The 16,262-nt window shown below is 43.1% G+C and overlaps 1 protein-coding gene across 1 annotated transcript in view; it reads right to left on the bottom strand.

Moving 5' to 3' along the window:
- LOC142582816 (uncharacterized) overlaps positions 1-16,262 on the bottom strand; it is a 45,549-nt gene that overhangs the window by 26,053 nt on the left and 3,234 nt on the right. The window contains exons 2-6 of the mRNA XM_075692874.1: positions 13,976-14,128; positions 12,656-12,862; positions 9,517-9,764; positions 5,363-5,531; positions 1,809-1,997 (exon numbers count right to left, since the gene is read on the bottom strand). Of these exons, the coding sequence (XP_075548989.1) occupies positions 1,809-1,997; positions 5,363-5,531; positions 9,517-9,764; positions 12,656-12,862; positions 13,976-14,128 (966 nt within the window). The remainder of the gene's footprint in view (positions 1-1,808; positions 1,998-5,362; positions 5,532-9,516; positions 9,765-12,655; positions 12,863-13,975; positions 14,129-16,262) is intronic.

The raw sequence follows: 16,262 nt of genomic DNA, 5'->3' as shown, positions 1-16,262 counted from the left end.
GCATGTAACTGCGGCCTGCTAGACAACGTAGATACCGCGGCTGCCGCGGGGTGCCGCAATGAGTTTGCTGGATGAGCACACTGTGTCTCAATGAGGACAACTGCGTTTGGCGTGTGGTAAATATAAAAATCAGAAGCAGTGGCATCTACATGGACATACAAAATCAAACTTGAACTGCATGCCATGGTTCAGTAGGCGTAGCGCTGTGGGCAAGCCCCACTCCGCCATTGTTTTCGCAGTGCAAATCAATGCAGAAGGCATGGAAGCACTGTGTAAAGTATGTTTGATTGCCAATAAGTCCACTTCTGCTGAAAGCATTAAAGTACTTTTTGGGGGGAAGTATTTCTGAAATAGTCTATTTTAACTTCAAATGCATTTCTCGACTTCGATAAGTGGTTCAAGGGCTCTTTAAAAAGCCTGGCATAGCCATCCCATCACAGCAAGAGAGGCCTTATAGAGTCGACCTGCATTGATTCGACCCTGACGAGACTGATGAAATCAATCTATTTATCTGGAAGGTGAAATTAAACAAGATACAGAAAAACCATCAAAACACACAGCTGATTCCTTTGACAGCATTTGCCAGATTCTAACACACCCCTAAATCAAATGCATGCCTATTTTATATGTGTCCAAGTCAGAAAACTAATGTAAAGATAATATTAAATCTCCAAGACAATGTATAAATGTAACACGCACCCAATTTTTCAGTAACAAGGATGGGCAAGGGTCTAATATGCGTTGTACAGAGACGAACGATTTTCAAAAATTAGGTTCGTCACACTGTGGCTGTGTTGTGCAGCAAAACATACAAACACTGTGAGCACTGTTTTCAGCATAATTTTCTTGATAAAAAAGAAGGGCGCAATTTAGAATTGGGTAAATACCATATGGAAACATTGTGAGCTACTGTTATTGCTCGCAAACCTTCCTAGGTCAGGCCAAAAATAAACATTTTCAATAGGAGATGACCTATATTGTTAATTGCATTCACTATCCCCAAAGCTCCGCCGAGACAGACGCTACCAGTAAAGGGGTTGATATTGAGGTCACCATCAGGGTTAGGCATGTGCATGCTGATTCGTCAAACTTGAATTATTCAGCAAAAGCCAATTTAAAATTGGACTGACTAAGAAGTTCAGGCCCATAGAAATGCATGGATTCCAGCCAGAATCTCTGGTTGCGACTGAATGAACCAATAAATCGAATTAACCAGAGCCAAATTAACGAAACTCTACAGTGTAAACAATTTTTGAGACCTTTGTAACTCTTAGTAGCGAGACATCATAGAAAGTCAACAGTTGCCAGTATCATTTAACTTTTTTTGTCCTAGTTGCTGTACATCATGAAGCAGCATGGTGAAGGGAAATAGCAAGTTCTGCAGTTCATTTTTTACAGAAGGGTTGAAATCCGGGCCAGTTGGTATGTAGCTGAAAGAAAAAGCCAGTCAAAATACACAAAGGACAAGAGGAGAGGTTCACACCACAGCGACTGACCACAACGACAGTCATTGTGGCGTGAACCTCTCCTCTTGTCCTTTGTGTTTTTTTACTGATTTTTTCTTTCATTTTGTACCTCAAGGCGAGGGCCTCATGTAAGATGCTATTGGGGAAGACACATTTTAGAAAAGCACTTACACAATATTTCTAACTTGTCGTTCCTTTCTGCATTAAATGAAGGTCCAAACAATATAAAACCCAGAAAAGAATACTGAAAGTCATCACAGTGTCCCAAATAAATTACTGCAACACTTGTTCTACACACGAGTTTCCGTTCCAAAAAGCATTGTTAATGAAATTCCACCTCACCTGCTGCAATGACTGCGCGTGGCTATAGCTTCCACCACAAGGTGGCTCGAGCTCTGAGCTGTGCATGCCTTGGTGGTTGAGTGGAGGCAGTGGCAACTTCACACCAGGCGTGGCTGTTGCCCAAGCAGGCCCCAGAGAATCGTTGCTTTGCAGAGGCTGGCACTCCTCGGTGTTCAGTAGGGAAGCCTGCTGTGAGCGCATCATGACATGATCATCCAAGGTGCGCTAATGAAGAGCACTAAATCAGTTCTACACTGATTCAGTATTCGATTGAATGCCTATTTTCGTAAATATCATGGCAGGAGGTTCATTACTCAAACACGAAATGATAGCGCAACTTTCATTATCTAAATTTTGCAGTGGAGATTGAGCATTGGTACGTCAGTACAACATCACAGATTTCAACGTATAATTTTTTTAGCCTTGTGTGAATATAAATCTTTTGGTTCGAAGTAAAGTTGAAGAGAATGGTAATTAGTGCCGAATAATTTTGAAGCAAATAGTGGGAATAGTTGTGGGATTCGCATAGTACCTTGACGAAGGAGCTAGATGTTGACAAATCTAAAAAAAGTTAGTTCTTTACTCGCAAAAATGGAAACAGATTCATCTCTGGAGTCAATTTATTTTCGAAGTGCCCTAACCAAATAGTTGCATGCAAAAATGCTAGTTCAAGATTTCTTACAACTCCAGCAGCACAGAAAATTTCTTTACAGACTCCTGCTCACTGTTGTGCTTCAGTCTACTTTAAAATTTTGTGGTGGTTGAGGCCGTGAGAGCACTTCGTGTTCGCTCGTCATGCATTGTCGCGATGCTGTGAAGTGTTGTCTTGACTGCACTACGTCAGCAGTTTATGTTGCGTTGCACTAGTTCAGCTAGACGCTTTCAGTCTACACGCGAGCTTAACCCTTTCTGTTCCGTAAGCCCACAGGCGAATTTGGTAGGTATGCTTGCAGCTTTTACAGTCCTCCGTCTAGCCTGCAAGCGTCATCTGGGGCCCTATCGCTGATGCATGGCTAACTACCCGTGACGGTTTGCCATCCGCTGTTGCGCCTGCTTTGGCTGTTAGACCTAAACAGCGCTGTTTTGTCGGTTGTCGGCCACAATTGTTATGATTTAATGCTGCGTTGACACAAATCTATTCACAGCAGCTGTACAGCTCTCTGGCAGCCATACAGTTGCTGCAAATAATAAGTTTGAATAATCAAGCATAAATCAGTAGGTTACAGTAAACGAATTTGTCTTTGCCTTGTCTTGGCTTTGAGATGTAACCTGTTCATGAAAACCAAAGCTGTGGATTATACATGTTCTATAATTTACCATAGTTTTGTGCATGTAGCATGCACTTAAAATTATAAATATTCAACCGTAAAATCAAGATGTGGGTTATATGGGAATTCCTGTGGAGCAACCCCCACTGCCTTGAAACCACCTTTAGGAGTAAGTTCTCCACCATCAGTGTCGCCAAAGAGATGAGAAGCAAGAGCTGCTTGCCAAAGATAAGATGCCGACGCTTGATGCATCCGCAAAATTAAAATTTTTACAGATATTTAGGCATTGCATGCAGTTATTCCTGCAGATTATATGCGCGGATATTTTAGTTTTCTATCCGGAGTGTTGTAATTGGGGGTGCAGCTTACTGTATTTACTTGCATAATGATCGCACTCGTGTAATGATCGCACCCCTGAATTTTGTCGTCAAAATTCTATTTTTTTTCTTTCCTGTGTGATGATCACACCCCGAACTTACCGCAGCGATGTGTCATGTGCCAAGTCTAGCTAATGATGGTCGCGCTTACCATCTGTCGAATGCTCAAGACTTTTCAAGACATCCCAAGCTATCTGCACGCACCAAACATTCTTAAGCAGATGCCCCATTTCATTCCTTTCATCACTTTCTGCACTTCCATGAAAAAAAAAAAAAGAAAGCTACTACCAAACTTGCCTTCGCTTTATTATTTGTAGACTTTATTATGGTTGTGGTTAACAACAACAAAAAAAAGGCACCTTTTGATTCCTCTGGTCTGCACTCATGGGCACACAACAAATCGCAAGCAGCAACAATAGTACGTAGCCACATTTACATTGATACTTTAGAAGTGTACCCTATTCATAAGCTGACACTTGTAACATAGCTAAGATATTCGCCCACCCTTAGCGGAAGCGTGCTGTATTAGGATAGTAGTGACGACAAATGCCGCAGTTTTCGCAGTTATGTGTTTCTACGTCCCTGGCAGCTAAGCGCGCCCATCTCTGTTTCTGTCCCCTCTACGTTATTGTAGCTATGTTATTGTGGCTATGTTATTGTAGCAAACTTGCCGATATGAACTATATTATTCATTACTGATATGGAAGAAACTGTTTCAATGCACGTAATGTACTCATGAGAAGAAAAAAAAATTGGAGGACGCTTAAGCTTCGCCTTCAAGAGTGGAACGCGACAGCGTTCCCGTCGACCCGCCAAGGGTGTAAGACAATGGGCTACGGCGCAGCGACTACGCGCCCCGTATCGGACGCGGTGAGCGTCGAGCAACGCAGCGTTCGGCGCGACAACGAAATGTGCGCCTGAGCAAGCGACGCACGCCTGAGCCTCAGCTCGTTCCTAAGGTAACACCGCGTTCACTAGAGGCGCTTTTGTACCGCTTTGAAGCATCGAACTCGTGGCTCAATGGTAACGTCTCCGTCTCACACTCCGGAGACCCTGGTTCGATTCCCACCCAGCCCATCTTGGAAGTTGCTTTTTATTTATGAAGTGCCTGCCGTGATTTATCGCTCACGGCCAACGCCGCCGACACCGACGCCGACGACACCGGCTTTTCTGCGACACGAGCTCCTTAACGCTATCGCGTTAAAATTGCATTCGGTGCATTCGGATTGCTCAGTCGGCCACCATTTTAGTTTTGGTGTCCTGCACTGTTACAGCGGCAGCCACCTGTTTGTTGACCTGTTGTCATCCTGCAGCAAATGCAGGATGGAAAAAGAAGTTTTTTTTCTTTTCGCATAAGATTTCCCCGATGTAATGATCACACCCCTGAATTTGCGTCAATTTTTTTTACAGAAAAGTGTGAACATTATGCGAGTAAATATGGTATATGCGGTAAAATATATATTCATTTGTTTCAAATACTGAAATTCGAGCTGAAGCGAATATCAAATAGCATAACATTTAAATGAATATTTCCAGAAGCTTATGCTTCTGGAAATATTCTGGAAAAAATTATATTTTTTAATATTTCAGGTGCTGTGGCATAGTAAGCGTTTAGAACTTGCTAAGTTCAGTCATTGGATTCATTAGAAAACAACACAGTCCATTTCTTTTTTACCAATAAAAAAAATTACCTAGGCCTGAGCAGATGCTATGAAAGTCTATTACATCTCGGCGAGCTGGCACGAGAACTCTCGCTTATCACTGCTGTCATCGCTCGTCTTTCTTTTTCGCATCTTTTATCAATAACCTAGCCTCTTCGCACGGTAAGAGTAAGAAGGGTAATTTACTAGTAAAACTCATCTTGTTTTTCTCGTTAGTGTTTCTGTAAATTGAAGTTTGGAAGGCGCACCTGATGCTGGCTCGTATTGCTAATGTTGGCATTGGAGTGGTGACCTCCTGATCCGAGGCTGCTGAGATAGCCCAGGGCATCCTGGGCAAAGGCTTCCGAGGCACAAGCCAAGGCTAGAGAGCTGAAGTCTGGGTTGCTTGCACTGTTGCCACCTTCTCTGCTGCAGGAGCTGCAAGGGCCAATGGAATGAATGATAGTGACTTGAAACAAATGCACGTTTCAGCTTGCTGGTATGCTACATTAGACTGCTGGTGCACAAATGACACGAGGACAGCCTGCATCTTTTGTGCTGTCCTTGTGTTTTCTGTGCGCTTGCAGGATAACATAAATTAAGTGGATCAGTTTCTGTTTTTCCTTGGATCCAAAGACAACTTGTGTGATGCGTGCGCTGACCTCACAGGGAGAGTGAACGCAGTAAAAGAAAAAGCGTGTGATTGAATTGGCACAGCGCATTCCACAGTTAAACCTCGAGATAACAAACTTCAATACAACAAAATTCTCAATGTAACAAGGCATTCAACTTTTTATAACTTCTTGTCCATAGAACACCATGTATTTAGAACCTCCATATAACGAAGTGTACTTATACACAATTTTAATACAGTCGACTTCTGTTGATTTGGCCCTGACGGAACCAACTAAATTGATCACATTATTTGACAGGCTGAATTAAACAAGATGCAAAAAAAAAACACCAAAGCATACCGCTGATTAATTTGGCAGCATTTGCCTGATTTTAACACGCCCCCAAATGACACACGTGCCTGCTATGTGTTCAGAGTAGAAAATTAACGTGCAGCTAGCATTAAACCTCCTAAATGAGGTCATAATCTATCAACAGAAATGTAACAAAAAAAAATAATGCAAGAGTTTAGTGTTGCACAATAGCGGCCAGTTTCCTAAAGTCAGCTTTGCCGCAATAAACAGGTTATGCGGAAAAGCATACAAATGCCGCGAACGCGGTTCTTGGTTCAGTTTTCTTTAAATTAAAAAAAAGGCATGCGTTATAAATGGGTAGATATCACAATAAGAAATAGTGAACTACCATTCTTGAAACTCTTCCTAGGGCAGGCCAAAAATAGGCGTTTTTGATGGCAGATTTCACCTGTGTTGAACCCATTCACTGTCCCCTAAGCTCTGTTGAGACAGACGCTGCCAGTAAAGGGGCCGTTAATGGGGTCACCATATGGGTCAGCCGTGTGCATGCCAACAGGTCCAGTTAGAATTATCCGGCAAAGTCAATTTTATGATTGAAATAAAAGTTTGGGCCCGTAGAAATGCATAGGTGCCGTCTGGGGACGGCACCTATGCATTTATATGTCAGGGTCAGGGTCAGGGTCGAATTAACAGAAAATTCAATTTAACTGGAGTCGAATTAAGGAAAGCATACTGTATTACAAAATGTCATTGTCACTGCAGAGGAGTACGGAGGCAATAAATGGAAACTTCAGCGGACGGAGATTGTGTGACGGCTGTCTTGAAAGCAACTGCTTGTGCGGGAATTTCTCAAATCGTGCGCCGCATGATCAAGAGCAACCACACCGAAGTGGTGCAGCATCATGTTCCACATAAAGGACAAATGCGATTAGATCTATTGTGCACTGACGTTTTGGGTGGGAGTGAAAGCTTGCAAGGGTGAGCTAAGAAAGATAATGGTTTGATGAGTGTGTAGCAGCGCGACTATTGCCTCCAGAGCCGGCAAAGAAGACGGCTTGCGTGCATGAGAATAGAACATGGTAGCCCGCTCGCCCTGAGCGGCAGCTACCGCGGCTGCTCCCGAGATCTTGCTGCACCATGGCTGGCCAGCTTAAATAAATCATGGCTACGGCAGCTACCTCTTCGCGCCTCCTCCCATAAATTGTTGACCCAGACAACCGAGCCCAGCCATGCTAGCACCGGCACATTAACTCTACTAAGACGAGTGACGTGGCCTCACATGGTCCAGCAGATGTTCCGAGGTTGTAGTGTATCTGGGAATTTTACATCGGCATGCCACACATCTGGTTCATCCAGTTGACAGCCACTTCCTTCTCAACAAGGTTCCAGGCTCCGGCTGCGTCCCAGGCTCCATACCACCCCTCAGCCCTGACTTCTACGAGGACTTGTGGGTAGCCGTCTTTGCTCACTATGTCACCTCGAGTGCTCAGTCTACTCCGGCTGGCACTCCGTCACAACAGCTCTCACCACCTGAACCACCGCATTATTCCGCGTCTTGCCATCCCACATCGCCTGTGTCCACCCGTGCCTATCGTCAGCACACGCCAGCCCAAGCATCAAACCTCTACTCGGTCTGTGAGCCTCCTCCCCAGCTCAAAGGCAGCCTTCCGACGTTCTGTGCTCACACCTTCCATAAATGCATGGCCTACCGAAGTTTTGCAGGAGCAGCTCTGCCATCTGGTTTCTTCAGCTCAAGAATAACTTCCTTGTCAACAACACGAGTGACCAACACTTGAGCTATCTCCATGCAAGTCCCAAGCTGCCAGACGGTCTACTTTTGGAGCTCCGACTTCTACAGGCCCGGGCATCTACGAGAACCTGAAGCAGGTCGCGATTTTGCACTACAGTGTCACTGTGGCTGCACCTCGCTCGCAACCTACACTGCCACTCATCATCATCATCATCATCATCATCATCATCATCATCATCATCAGCCTGGTTACGCCCAATGCAGGGCAAAGGCCTCTCCCATACTTCTCTAACTACCCCGGTCATCACTGCCATCACACCCGGTCATCATACTGCCAGTACTACCTGATATATCTCTCTCGGATTACGTGAACTTGACATTACCAACGACGACACCATCTGCACGCTTTACCTGGACTTTACCATTGGACTTTATTTCAACTGCGCTTCACACTAGGAGAGGGGCCCTGCAGTGGCGCGACTATCACCTCCAGAGCTGGCAAAGAAGAAGACGGCTCGCATGCAAGTAGTGCGAGAATAGAACACGGTAGTGCGCTTGAACTGGAGCGGCCGTGGTGGCTGCCGCTCCCGACATTCTGCTGCACCATCGCTGGCTGGCCTAAATAAATCATGGCTACGGTGGCCACCTCTTCGCGATGCCTCCCACAAGCGCATTCTTCCTGTGCAAGCAAGAGTAAAGGGTGGGAGTGAAGTAAGCTCACCATAACGTGAGCAAGTGTGCGCGAGGGATCTGGGGTTGGGGGGAGGGAATGGGGGGCAGGATGGCATGCGTCTCCTTTTTAAGCGTGGCTGAGCGCACATGCAGCTCGCATGCCCTGTTTTACAGATAATCCGCCCTGTGTGCATGCCGACATGGCATCACATCACACGCGCTGTTTTCCCGTGCATTTAGTGGACGTGAAGGCATGACTGGCTTTACTTCATACCGCTGATTTGAAGGTATTGTTGACATAGCACGTAACCGTACCCCTTTCACCACCAACTTTCAAATCGAACAATCTAAATTTTTTCTCATTCAAGTTTGCTTCTACCAATTGCCTGGTAACTGTGCGGGAAAAATCTATCGGCAACTGTACTTATTTGCATGAAAGGTGGAATTTTAATATACAGAAAAATTTCAATATGACAAAGCTAATTGTCGACTTTACAAAGTTCGTTATATCGAGGTTTAACTGCATTTTGGCTAGATAAAAGGACTAAAAATTAGGGGCTTTGACATACTGAAACTGCCGGGTCAGCTATGAGATATGCTGTAATGGAGGGTTCAAGAATAATTCTGATTCCCTGGGGTTGCTACATCTGCAACCAAAGCAAGGTACGCGAGTGTCTGAATTTCACACTGGAATCCAAGTTTCAGTACACCAGGATGACATCATGAATTTCAAGGTATTTTCTCGTATCGTGGCCAATTTGGCTCAGGAAAAGTTATTGAAACTTGCCAAGTTCAGTTGCTGGCTTTTTTGGATACAATTTAGCCCTCTTTTATAGATGGACAATAAACTAGGCCCAAAGCCGGCGCCGTCAAAATCTATGATGTCGTGAGTGAGTTGGCGCGGGAACTTCAAGAGCGTGCTTCATTTTGCATCCTCTCCGGGTTAGCAAGCATCTTCAAACAATAATTATAGAAAGCTCCAAGTGTAAGTATACTAATACAGGTCAAATTATTTTTCTCTTTAGTGCCTCTTTGAACTAAACCAATCCATTAACCAATCGCTTATTCAACTCACAGGCTGCCAGTGCCAAGGCCGGCCAAGGAGAACCCGTGTCCGGTGGAGGCTCCATACTGTCCTCCTCCACCAGCACCACTGCTATGCCTTGTGGTGAGCAGGCCCCGTGCCATCTGTTGCTGATGCTGAGGCATTACCTGGTCATCATCCACCAGGCGTGCCACCATGTCGTCGAGCGCCACAACCCCTTCCGAGGGAGGCCTTCCCACGCACGACATGCCGTCGCCCACCGACAGCTGTCGCCCAAACTGTGACATCACAGAAAATGGCCAAAATGCCCGTAAGTCAAACCTCGAGGTAATGAACTTCGATATAATGAATCATGAACACAATGACACAATGAAGCACTAAATAATAAAAACAACTTCACTGATGTCCGTGTGTAACAAATATGTACTTATACCAAATATCAGATACTACACAACAAAGGTATTTTTGTGTCCCATGCAACTTAGCTATAGCAAGATTCGGCTGTGAAGAGCCAGCCATTCTCTGGCCGAGAGCAGTCGAAACCAGGGTGAACGTTTTGCAAATAACTACTAGGCTGAAATATTAGTATTTGTTTTTTGAATACTAGAGCATTACTGGCCCAAGCAGGAAGGCAAGAATGTCAAGTGTGAGCAATGATACAATGCATATAGAAGAAAACAAATGAGAAAGGCATTGCAACAAAGCAAACAAGCAAAAGTGAACACATAGGATACATAAGGATCCCACTAAAATAAGCTAAGCAGCAGTACATACCCATGTAGACAACAATTAAGCCATCGTACACAGGGAACGTATAATTAGGTATCTGCAAGTGGTATATGGTCTCAAAGGCTACTTCTAATATCTGCATTAAGTTTACATGGCACTGCTTTAGAGTTGCACTATGTACTTGGAGCAGCGAGCAACACCTTAGTTACTTGTCATTGTGTGCACTGAATCTGCATCTAGGTTTTCGTCATTCTATGTCGCCCTCATCCCAGTTAACCAATTTTAGTCAAGGTTTATTCAAATGCTGACACATTCTAGGAAAATCCCACCAAATGCATGTTGTGGGCCAAGTCAGACTAACTTTTCTATTCCGCTTAATTGCATAATCAGTCAAGATTAGTTCACCAACTTCACAAGTATTAAATGGACACTAAAGGCAAATATTAAGTCAAGCTAAAGTGGCAGATTAGCAGCTGAGAATCTTTAAGGTGTCAATATTATCGTTAACAAAACCTTCATAATCAAGAAACTAAGGTAAATGCAGGACATGATTAGAGACTCCCCCGGGACATTCAAGTACTTGCCCGATGACGAAGCCACTCCTCATTTAAATTCTATCGGTAGCAGTGAACCACTCGTTGCAAAAAACATCCTTGTACTGCATTATAAGGCGAAATAAAATATTACTTGTCCAGTTCTATTTTATTTCTTGAGAAAAGAACTAATTGAAATCACCCTTGTGAACGATGCGGGCGGCCAAAAGGCTTTGTTTGCGCTCAACTCTGCGCCGCCCACGCTTCCGTGTTTCAGCAGTTTCGTTATCGCGTAGTGCTGCGCTGGTTTTGCTGGCTCGCAAGGCTCACACAAACTGCAAGTAGCAGAGAATTCAACTTCCATGTTACGTCGCAGGATGTCCAAACGGTCTATTCCCCTTGACCAAAAAGCAGCTGCAGCGGCGAATCCACCACTCTGTCTTGGCTCGGTGCCGCCATCTGTCGGGCGCCGTTCTACTCACCGACGGCAGCAAAGGGTATGATAGGTAGGGTATGATGGCATATGCAACGTCACCACTCCCCTGGTTGGGTGGCGGGACATTTGAATTTGGAGAAAGATGTTCTGACCCTTCAGATGCAATTTTCTAGTAAATTAAGTCCTTTCTTGGCACAAAACAAGCGTTGCGAGGTTTCTGAAATGGAATTTAAACAGTCCACATCGACTTAATATTTGCCTTTAGTGTCCCTTTAACATTAGGAAAAACAACTTCAATGATAAAGTTGCTGAGTGTTTTCTAGGAAAGATCCAATCCAGCAACTTCTAAATTCCTACTTGTTATGCAATTATTTTTTTGTAGTCGTAAAAAAAGCTAGCGAAATTTGAAAAAAAGCATGTCACATGCTCGCTTGCATGCAATAATTGCAGTACTGTCAAATGTGTCCCATATGAACACACAGTACATTTAGATAAGCGTGCTACTACTTAATATGCAATGCAGGCAATGGCTGTGTGATTTATGCCAGTGATATGCTTGCCTCATAGCGGTTCATGACAGCGATATACAGAGCAGGCAAATTATGCATATTTTTTTAATGAGTAGTGTCATTATACCTAGTCTCGTTACAACACAACATCAGCAAATTTTGCTCCTTGCCGTGATGTCACAGCAATATCGATGATGCCATGTCAACCATTTCGAGATCAATTCGAGTATGCAATGAAAATACTTTATAAGTGTTTCTCTGCCTTCAGACTTGCTAAGTGTTATCATTTTATGCGTAAGAAGCTTGTGGGTAAAGTTCCTTCAACTTAGTGAATATGTGGCAGTACTCCTGTCAGGGCATGAAATACTCTCATTTCATTTCATTTTTATTCCTTAAAGGGACACTAAAACGAAACAATAAATCAGTTTAGACTAATAAAGCATTCTTTGAGAACCTAGCAGGCAGTCATCTCAAGAAAATAGTTTGATTATTAGATGAGAAAATGAAGGTCCAAGTATCGATCAGTATTTGAATTTCGCCCCGAAACCACAGCGCCGGTACGTCAGCGTGATGTCAGAGATTCCAAAGTATGTTTTTGCATTTGGGTTTTGTTGGCTGAGTAAAGGTTCCCGAAACATGCCATGTTTAATATTTGGTTCCTTTAGAACACACTGTAGTCAATCTGTACCGCTATATATAATTGATAGGCCCTAGAAGATGCCATCAAAATCCAAGATGTCACAGCCCCCAGGTGCGGGAACTTAAGTAGGCGTCGCCACCCATATTTCGTTCTTGCACTTTTTCTGGCTTACCAAACGTCTTATCACTGCAAGAGTGCTGTTTTTGGTGTTGTAGAACGGTAATTTACTGATGCAGAAGATATCATTTTTCACTTTAGTGTCCCTTTAAAGACTCCGTAACGGGGTATTACATAAGTATTACATATTACATATTACACTCACCTGTGTGATGCCATTAGCTGTGGTCATGTGGCCCGGGCGCTGGCATGGACTGGGCTGGTTCCAAGGAGAGTAGAATTGATCGCCACCGCCAGAATTGTTGTTGGCACCTGGTGGAGTGTAGTGGTGACTGTCGGGAAGTGGTAGCAGCCCTGTATTTGGCTCCGACAGCCACCACGGGCCGCCACCAACTTCGCCTTGCTGCTGCACCTATCACCCCCACAGCACAGTGGTGAAGAGAGCTCAATGAAAAGTGCTAACGGCAGACCTGCCAACTTTAAAAATTGGAATACACTAGTACAAGAAAGAGAGAGTCTTTGTTGTGTAGGCACTTCATGAACAGGCACCTTGCTCTAATGTCACAATAATCTATGCTGCAAACAAGGAAATACTATTCATGAAATGACTCTTGAAGTATAGGTGACAGTGCTGCAGGTAGATCATGAATAATCGAGGGGGTCCAAAAATTAGGCCCCGTAACTTTGTCAGTGACTGCGTCTGTATCTTTTGAAATCATTCATTTGACAATCGTAAACAAGCTCTAGAAATCGACCAATTTACTATAATATTGCGAAAGTTGGTAGTTATAGGACAATGCTTGAATGCAGGGGGAATTTTAGAAGCTGTAGACTCAATTTACTTAAGGCATAAAGCATGCATTGTGTCCCTGTGATACACTTTTCTTTTCTTTTTCCTTTGATTGTTATTCAATTGAAATCCAGGATTTGACAGAAACCTGTCTGGTCAGGGAAATTCATGGCGGGAAATATCGAGGGCCAAACAATTGTTCAAAAAGGAAAAAAAGAAAGATGTTTCAGCCCCACTACAGGAGCCTTGTTTACAATCGGTATTTCACGTGTATAGATTGTGAACAAGGCTCCTATAGTGGGGCCGAAATGTCTTTTTTTTTTTCTTTTTCAATGATTGGATGGTGCTCGATATTTCCCGCCATGAACCAATTGAGTGGAGCCACTTTTCCACAAACACAGCAGCTCTGATAGATGTTTTTTTAAGCCAGCATCATATATTCTGGCACTTACTCGAGCTCAAATCTGTCTTTTTTTTCTCATCTTTGACTGCACCTTTTGTTATTCGTAATCCTGTAAACCACTCGTCTTATTCAATGCCTTTGATCCTGAAGGTTAAATAATAGGTAAAGATCTGGCTGGATGGCCAGACAAACAAACATACACACAAGTAAGCAAGCAAACAAAACAAACAAGCAAGTGAACAAACAAACAAACAAACAAAAAGTAACCTTGTATTAGTTACTTTCTGCAGTGAAATCAAGTTGTGAGATATTGTTCTGCATCTACGACCCACTTGATTGAGTGGAGTCCTCTGGTGGCACCCCAACAAGGCATTGTAAGAAGAGAGTGAGTGTAGCGGCTCCACCACAGATGAGAAGCCCTTACGGCATGCCGAAGTTTCAGCCCAGCTCGTGGAGTGCTTGGCATCAGAGCACCACTCATCGCCCTGTAGGTATCGAGGAAAAATAATGTGTTTCACTTTACCAGTACAGGTATTTCGGCAATGTCCAGCTCAACCACATTTAATGGCCTCAAAGCCATGACAAGGCGGAAAGTGACCACTACATCCCTAGGCCCTAGGCTATATGCACAATAAGCAGTGAATATGCATTACAGCTGCCTGAGCATCCACAATCCAATAAAAAGTGTGCTTGAATAACGGCAAGTTCTTTTCATTTTGCTTCCTTTCTTTTTCTATTATTATTTTTGTGGTCAGACTAGTTTGAGCAGACAGAAAAATTAAGGTGACCCGTTACAAAGGGCATGACCATTATCACCGTCATTAGAGGTTCATTACATGAAAATAAAGGTAGGAATAGAGAACACACTACTAGTACGAAATGCGCATCTGCCTTTTGCTGACAAAATATTATCATCAGGTAAGTGACATGAGCTTGTTTTACTTTAGCTGAGGAGATAGGATAGAAAAGAATATGCTAGAGAGGTGTGAGAAAGCTTTGGCTTCCATACAGTTCAGTGAGTACACAATATGTGGCAATATGTATGGCAGCATGGCGTGAAAAGAGCACAAAGAGGTATTTAGCAGGTTCACTATGACTTGTAAAAAAGTGCGCCTTCAGAATTAATGGTTACATAACTGAAATACAAAACACACCTGTACGTAAAAATAATAATTTTTTATTCATTATTTAAACAAGCTGCCAATACCATATGAGATTTCTGCAGGAAGGGCACAAGAAATATTGAACATGATACAACTAATAAAAGACAGTACAATGGGGAGTAGTATTAGTACAAGTGAGTAGAAAAGCAGTACTAGTCGACAAACTTATGAGTCCATAATATGAGGGATGTTCCGAAAGTAAGCTTCGTCATTTCTTTTTAAAGAGAAGATGGTACATTAGGTGGAACAAACAATCGCCATAAGGATCCACGCCTATTGCTGGTTCAGCAATGGAAGGAACGTCAACGGAGGAGGAATGACGCATGCGCAGAGTGCCGAAGAAGAGAGGGTAGCAGCCGACCAGTGTGCCCGAGGTTATTCAAGTACAAATCACGACGGCAGACAGACGTGTGCTGAAAACATGGTTGACAACTGGTGTGCTGCTAACCAGTATGAATGGGCACATGTTGCCTGCATTGAGAGCCGCACTCTCAGGACATTCCTTCCAAAACAATGCTGAGGTGGAGCAAGCTGTGTGACAATGCCTTGCATCGCAGGACACCGAGTTTTACTAGAGTGGTTTCTTCAAACTCATTGCATGCTACGACAAATGTCTCACTGTCAGTGGTGACTATATGGAAAAATAGTGCAAGGTGTATAGTTCATGACGCCATGGTGTTTCTTTCTTTGGGGGGGAAGGACAATAAAGTTTCTGTCTGAAAATATATTACGAAACTTACTTTAAGAATGTATCTCGTAATATACTATGGCCGACAAATCTAATACTGTTTTAACGCACCTTAGTTGATAAGCTGATATTGTACAAGTGAAAAAACAAATATTTCTTTAACGGATACATGGTAGCAGTGCATGTTTTATATCACAACAGATGTTATACAGTATACAATAAAGTATAAAGACTAAATATCACACTAAAAAAACAAATGCATTGTGTTTACAAAGGTGGCGAAGGATTTGAAGATGAAAGTTCACAGACATTTATCTAAAGATCAAGGCAAATTATTCCATTCCCTTATTGCAAGTGGAAAAAGGGAATATTTAAAGCCATTGGAGTAGAAACAATAATTTAGTGTTAGTAGATGTTTATGAAGTGTTGTTCACATGTCTGAATATGAGATGTGTGCCTTTAAAAAAGATAACAAAAGAAAATGTTGCAAATGGTACTATAGGACATAGTGCCATAGTCCTTGTGTACTGCAGTACAGAGGTACATAGGGCATGTGCATTAGAGTTAGCTGAACATTGCTTTTTTTTTTGCATGTGCTTGAGGATGCAACAATACTTATTACTCGACAAGTTTCAAGCACTGTAATTGCTTAAAATTCAAATGTTTACCGTTTTCTGAAGCTGTGCAAACCAAAACAAGGACAAGAGGGAAGACACATCATTCGTTTCTTCTTTTTGGTCCATGGAACTTCAAAAAAATGAATTTATA

The sequence above is a fragment of the Dermacentor variabilis genome, chromosome 5 (assembly GCF_050947875.1).
Source record: "Dermacentor variabilis isolate Ectoservices chromosome 5, ASM5094787v1, whole genome shotgun sequence".
Taxonomy (NCBI): domain Eukaryota; kingdom Metazoa; phylum Arthropoda; class Arachnida; order Ixodida; family Ixodidae; genus Dermacentor; species Dermacentor variabilis.
The sequence above is the reverse complement of the archived record's forward strand: the minus strand, read 5'-3'. Positions and strand labels throughout refer to the sequence as shown.